The 6502-nt window shown below is 39.1% G+C and overlaps 1 protein-coding gene across 7 annotated transcripts; it reads left to right on the top strand.

Moving 5' to 3' along the window:
* The first annotated feature begins 24 nt into the window (after window positions 1-24).
* LOC125505301 (polyhomeotic-like protein 2) lies at window positions 25-5739 on the top strand. Of its 7 annotated transcripts, none has more exons than XM_048668816.1 (11): window positions 25-201; window positions 304-460; window positions 518-575; window positions 1623-1804; window positions 1873-2067; window positions 2497-2635; window positions 2694-2908; window positions 2992-3121; window positions 3630-3765; window positions 3847-3982; window positions 4771-5739. In XM_048668816.1, the coding sequence occupies exons 1-11, from the start codon at window positions 62-64 to the stop codon at window positions 4981-4983; spliced, it is 1701 nt and encodes a 566-aa protein (XP_048524773.1). In that variant the 5' UTR covers window positions 25-61; the 3' UTR covers window positions 4984-5739. The 7 variants fall into 7 exon arrangements, with proteins under 7 accessions (XP_048524773.1, XP_048524772.1, XP_048524775.1 ...); XM_048668815.1 differs by having other exon boundaries at window positions 289-460; XM_048668818.1 differs by having other exon boundaries at window positions 304-575; window positions 2694-2899.
* The last annotated feature ends 763 nt before the right edge of the window (window positions 5740-6502 follow it).

Raw genomic sequence — 6502 nt, 5'->3', positions numbered from 1 at the left:
ATTACAATCTTGTTCTATGTGTAATTACCATTTTGGTATTTAGACATATTCATTGCAGACGATGGGCAATAAAGCTGCACCGAAGATCCGACAGTCTAAGACGCCGCAAATTCGATCGCCCGCCCCTAAAGCGGATGCCGCCAATCAAACTCCGATGAAGTCTTACACGAATCTGCAACCACATCACATTATCGGCAACAAGTAAGTAAATTGATCACTTTGATTCAGTTTAACTCTAAATTATGCAACATAACTATTTGATTCTCTCTTTGTCATGATTTCAAACAGTTATGGATCTTGCAGAATGGTGGTGATGAACACCTCGACCGGAATGGCTACCCAAATGACCCCCAACTCTCCGATGACGCCCGATAAATTGGTGAACCAGCAGAACAAGCAGCAACAAAATCAGCCGGTGAATGTTAATCAACAATTGGCCGAAGTGGTCATGCAACAACAGGTATTGAAGAAGGAAGAAATGCAATTGCAACAAACTTTACAACAAACACTTCAACAGTTTCAAATACATCAAAACCAGCAGTCCCAGCAACAAATCCAGGCGAAGCCCATGATGAGTAAGTAGGCAACCAAAAAAAAATATTAGTTAATGACTATCAAGAATTTTCGCCCGGTAGCACTTTTTTAAATGAAAATTTTGATACTTGGATTGGACGCTCTGGTGTTATTCCATGGCCCCCTAATAGCCCCGACTTAACGCCGCTTGATTCTTTCCTCTGGAGTTATTTATAGAATATTGTGCATGTCCAGATGCAAATTTTGATGATTTACTCATTGGAATTGTGGACGCAACTTTTCTTGACGATATTTTCAAAAACAGCTTTGACCTAGAGCAAAATTCATTATTCATTATCTCAGAAAAACACACAATATTCTTTTGTCAAATGTCGACAATTTAACTAATTGATCCCAGCCATAAACCTCTATTTTTACCGTAGTACACTTTTAAGCGTATGTATTTAATTGATATTACAAGCATGCGACGCCACTGATCGATCTTGTGGAAGATGGTTTCAAACATGGCCGCCAAACTAGTTACTCGTATTAGCAAATCTGTCTTATTGTATTCGCGAGTTCAACCACCGATGGTGGCGCTGCGAAACTTCAAATTATTTGTTGTCGAGTGACAGTTGAGACTTGTTTATTTACTGGAGTTGATGACAGTTTTAACATAAAACAATACTCACACTTTTCGATCTGTTTTTATTTATTTAAAAGCTTGCAAAAGCAAAAGCAAAACTCAAGCAGATGTAAACACTAATGTCAACAAAACTATCAAATGTGACAAATTACTACTTAAATCGTAGTTATAATTTTTCAGACGCCCCCCACTAGGGGGCGTCTGGACCTTTGAACTCGCCAATTAACGACTTTTTAAACAGTTTTCAAACCTTGACAAGCGATTTCTAACCTCTGAAGTGTCACCGTTTGATCCCCTAAAGCATGAAAATGAGTGAAAAGCGCCTGCTAATAGTTATATCTCAAGACCGCAATGAAGACGTTTTACAAATGAATATGAATAATGTAACTAAAGGTATTCGTTGCAGTTCCCAATGGGATTCATAGAGTATCAGGTAATTAATAGAATACTGTTTTATTTTCAGCTCTTCAAGCGATCCAAGGCATCCCGCAGCAACAAATCCAAATGGGGGGCGACCGCTCGCTTATTCCAGTCCAACAAGTGCAGCAGCAGCTGCAGCAGCAGATTCCATGTTCAATCCAACAAGGAATCCCGTTGCAGCCCAACTTGGTTACTCAGGCAATGAACATGCAACAGATTCACCCTGTAAGTGTTGAGGTAGATTTTCTGTTCACCTGGGCCTTTGAAAACTAACTAGCGATTTGTGTTTCCAGCAACAGCTTGCACAGATGGCATCACAGGGCACCATTTTGACCGGTCAAATTCAACAACAAGGTGGAACCCACACTGTGCTGCCCCAAGTTGTCAACCAAAACGGACAGCAAATGCCGCAACTTCAACATATTACAGTGTCTGCAGCCTCACACCAACATCAACCTCACCAGACGCAGCAACTCCAACCGCAACTGGTAAATATAGACTGTAGGATCATAACACATGAGCCAAGAGCCAGATTCTTTGCTGTAGCCCCCAGAGAAGCGGCTAATTTTCTTTAATAATTTGCTTCAATACATTGGGGAAAATTGAGATTCTTGTATTAGCTAAGTTGTCACGGTTTGGGCACCATTTCCTAATTTTCACATTTAGGAATGTTTTCGGGCTTTGAAGCCGTGGTCTATGGGAATTTCGTGCTTTCCGACTAAGACTGGCACGGGAGATCACTTCGCCCACTGCCTCATCGCCTTTGATAATGTCCACCGCAGTTGTGGACGAAACGTCCGCAACAAATTCCCATAGACCACGGCTTCAAAGCCCGGAAAACATTCCTAAATGTGATTTAACCGGCCGTGAAAGCCTTCATAGTCTGATTTCCTAATTTTTTCAATTTGCTCTTTTAGGTTCCTTTACCGCCTGTGGTACCAGCCGTTACTGAAAAAGACAATAGTGCCAGCTTATTACAGGAAGCACTTTCACCTACCCAAGCGATGCCCGTCACCACGACAGCTGCTGTGCTTAAAGAGAGCGGTTCATCGGATGGTAAGGAGGAAAAAACTCTTCAAATCCTCACGCCTTTTCATGCCTGGTGTTTTTGCAGGAAATTCAGTCGAAGCAAAGGAAAGTTTGCCTGGACAAGATTCTAAGCAGTGTTCCACCGGTGTGGATGCCGTCGCTTCCCTGCACATTCCGAATGCTGGGACGGTACCTAATCAACCAACTACATCCGAAATGTCCATGCCTATTGCTACTACGGCTGAGGAAGTGAAAGAGAGGTGTCCACCAAAGGCAATGGTTAAGCCTCAGGTAAGCAAAGTAAGGAATCCTTCATTTTTATTAAATTAATTTACTGGCTTGCACCAGCAATCCGTTCGTCGAATACATTCTTGCGTTTGCAGGTTTTAACCCATGTGATCGAGGACTTCGTGATCCAGGAGTCTTCCGAACCTTTTCCTGTTTCACGAAGTGGCATGGTTGGCGACCTGAAGCGGGCGCATTCAACCAATGATCAAGATGACGATATTTCACGTAAGTCAGTTAAAGATCTTTTAAACTGTGGCTTCTAAAGTAGGTTTTCCTATAAACGATGGTGGTTTAAAATACATTTATGGTCTCAATAACACATCATTTACGTTTCCACTGCGGCTTCGACTACAGGAGCAAATTCGCTGGATTTCCAATGATGGTTCTCCAATTAATCAGCTCTCATACGAGAATCTCTTGTAAACATTTTGATCTTGCAGAGCCGCTAACTCAAACTTTTCGATCAATTGTGACCGCAAAAACCTGTTAACATCGATCTATAGTGCTCGCCATTCACAGTTACAGTAGTAAAAATATGTAGTTTTGTGAAGTTTCCGATATTAAGCCATCACTTAAGGTTTTTTCAATGTTAGTTTACAAGCTTTTTTGCATCCAGCTGTTGTTGTTGTTTGCCGACCGCTTATTTTACAACTAGTCGATTTAGTACTTGAACATTTAGCCACAACAATGATCCTTTTTGAAATTTGGTTTTTATTATACTATTAAATTGCAGGTAAGAAGCAGTCCATGTCCCCCAACAGTTTATCTCCGAGAGGAGACATGGCGAAATGTGAGGCCTGCGGTGTGGTTGATCTCAAGTCAAAGTTCAAGAAGAATAAGAGATTCTGTTCAGTTGCTTGCTCGAAGAGGTAATTTAGAGGACTGTTACCATTATAATAATTGAGACTTTGTTATGGAGCTGTTTATTGATTCGTTGGCTTCATTTGCAGTGGGAAGAGTAAGGACGATAAGAAGAAATCTGAGAAAGTGGAACCGATGAATGTTGACAACAGTAAAGCGGAAAGTACCAGTCCATCTGGAGCTGATGACGACAATACTCCGAAAGTAGATCCGCTTAAGTGGGGCGTAAGTATTTAAACATCTATCTTCATGTGTCCTGTCCGTTTTTCCTGACTTTGGCGATCGCCATCGCGAAAACTGTCCTGTCCTCTGCCATGCGGAAAAGTTCACCAGCCCAGTCTCGAAAATTTCGTTGATAAAGTTGAGTGTAAGTTATAGAAGACATCATTCATCAATATATGATGTCTCGGCTTTGATGGTCGCTCAAAGTTGACTTGAGCTTCGGCGTTTTTAACATGTTATATTCGCGGAGTATGAAACATTCTTCCATACATGCAAAATGAAGCAGCGTTAGATTATAATCGTCAAAATCCATATTTGCGTCTAATGCGAGCGTGAATAACTCAGAAGCTTTTGCAGGTCTTGTTCTTTTGGGTAGAGCACTAAAAGTTGCCGATAACCAGGCACTCGGGCATTGCCTTGTATTATTTAATATTGTATATACTTTCCTGACTGTGTTTCAATTCCAAATCAAAATCAATTCCTGGGTTTCAGTCATTTATTGTCTCTATTTATCAATTAAAATGCGTTTCGGTGTATTTTTCCACCATCATCAGTTTTTATGTGTAGCGTTGTTGCTGCTTTAAGCCTTGGCATACATTTTTTGCCGTGCAAGAAAATGATTATTTAATAAAATTATAAATGATTTTGATTATTTAATATGTTTAGCTGTCCATCCATTATTCTCCTCTCTCCATATTTTAGGTCACTTATCAAACTGATTTTCCGCTCTTGAAACACACTCATTACCGTTGTGCAATATATAGAGATTTAAAATGATTGTTTTTTTTCAGGTACAAGAAGTGTTTGAATTTATCAGAAGTCTTCCCGGCTGTTCAGATTACGCTGAAGATTTCCTGATTCAAGAAATCGACGGTCAAGCACTTTTATTGCTCAAAGAGGACCATTTGATGACAGCGATGTCGATGAAACTGGGCCCTGCATTAAAAATCGTTGCAAAAATCGACGATATGCGAATAGATAAGGAACCGCCTAAGCCTGCTTAAGTGACCTGCGTTTAGGTACTTATTTAGAATTTACTTTGCGCCTTTTTTGGTACTTTGGACATTCATTTTATCGTCTGGAGAGCCATAGTTTTGAATATTAGTTTACGTCGATGTTGTCATGTTATACATTACAAATCATGTGGCCAATAGAAGCGACTTTCTCGCCTTGGTTTGTGGTGGCCAAACATGGTTGTTTTTACAATTAGGTCGATTATCGAATGTTTACGTCAAAGTGTAATCGGTGCTCGTTCTTCGCAACATCGACCGGTTTGTAAATATTTTTGTCTATTCAGATCTGATTTTGATATAACGAGGAAATGATGCCGATAAATAGCATATTTTGGTTTGTGAAAAGCTCCATTCTTGTACAAATGTAAAATAAATAATGTAGAATACACAGAATTATTGATATTGCACACTGCATTATTTTAATTCATGAGTTGATTTCCAGGCCAAATGCGCTGAGAGAAAACAATTCAACTAGATCAGTGTATTTATTTTATCTAGACTGGAATGTTTTAGTTACCCAATGCAGATAGCGTGATTTTAATCATCATACTTGACCAATGATAAGGACTGTATCTATTTTGATAAAAGGGCTAAGGTGTACTGTGTTTAATGTCACAGGAAATGATTTCCATCATTATTATGTGCAATTTTTGAAGTTTTCCTTTTCGTGGAAAAGACACAAATTTTGAAAATTTGTTATTATAAATACTGCCACTAAAGATAATACATTTGTAATTTATATATAAAGTTTTGGACTCTTTATTGTTACTTGCCTAAACCCGAAAGTAGTTAGTTGTTCTCCATTTCCCCAGTTGTTGAGAGGAAATAGCGTAAAAAGCGCCATGTAAATGCCTGCAAGAGATGAAGGCGTTTAAAACGGCTAAATTGAGTCCTTTAGTTCCTAAATGCGACTTGAAAAATAATATAAATCAACTGATGAAATCGCATCCCCGGAAGCTGGTAGCCAACGCCAGCTAAATTATTCAAATTAATTCGTTGCAGAAAATTATGACGTCGGGTTAGTGGATAAATTGCTAAGCTAAATTATCTTAAGCCAAGGGCAGCCTTACATCAAGCTTGAGTAATTAAAGTTTTTAAGAGAAACCTTGCTGAAATTATTGTTGATCGTATTTCACTTATAGAGGTGTGTTAGAAGGGAATTTTCTTGGTGTAATTTTTTACGCTTACTCGGACAAACTGCGTTCTTAGCATCGAGTGCAATATAAATAAATAGTGAAACACTTTAATTAAAATTTGCGCATATTCAAGGGTTAACCTCCGGATGCACTTCATTTAATATACACAATTTTTTATGGTGTTTAAAATTCTTATTTACTTACATTTTCCAGGTAAATGTAAATGTAAATGCGCAGGCATTTGTTGATTTTCGGACACAGGATATTTTAACCGACGGTTTTCTGCGATTTTTGTCTATCGGATGGTGCAACTATTTGTCGGGAAGTTTTCGGTCAAAACAAGATGAGGGCAACCTCCTAATAATCATTTTAAC

Source organism: Dendroctonus ponderosae, unplaced genomic scaffold (genome assembly GCF_020466585.1).
Source record: "Dendroctonus ponderosae isolate FM_Combo_2020 unplaced genomic scaffold, Dpon_F_20191213v2 Dpon_F_20191213_785, whole genome shotgun sequence".
Lineage (NCBI taxonomy): Eukaryota > Metazoa > Arthropoda > Insecta > Coleoptera > Curculionidae > Dendroctonus > Dendroctonus ponderosae.
Note: the sequence above shows the minus strand (reverse complement) of the source record. Positions and strands in the feature narration are given on the sequence as shown.

Excerpts from the sequence above, each read along its gene's own strand:
- LOC125505301 (XM_048668812.1), top strand. The coding sequence starts at position 62 with ATGGGCAATAAAGCTGCACCGAAGATCCGACAGTCTAAGACGCCGCAA. Across the intron at positions 1,805-1,872 it reads ACATGCAACAGATTCACCCT|CAACAGCTTGCACAGATGGC; the intron begins GTAAGTGTTGAG and ends TTGTGTTTCCAG. Across the intron at positions 3,983-4,770 it reads TAGATCCGCTTAAGTGGGGC|GTACAAGAAGTGTTTGAATT; the intron begins GTAAGTATTTAA and ends GTTTTTTTTCAG.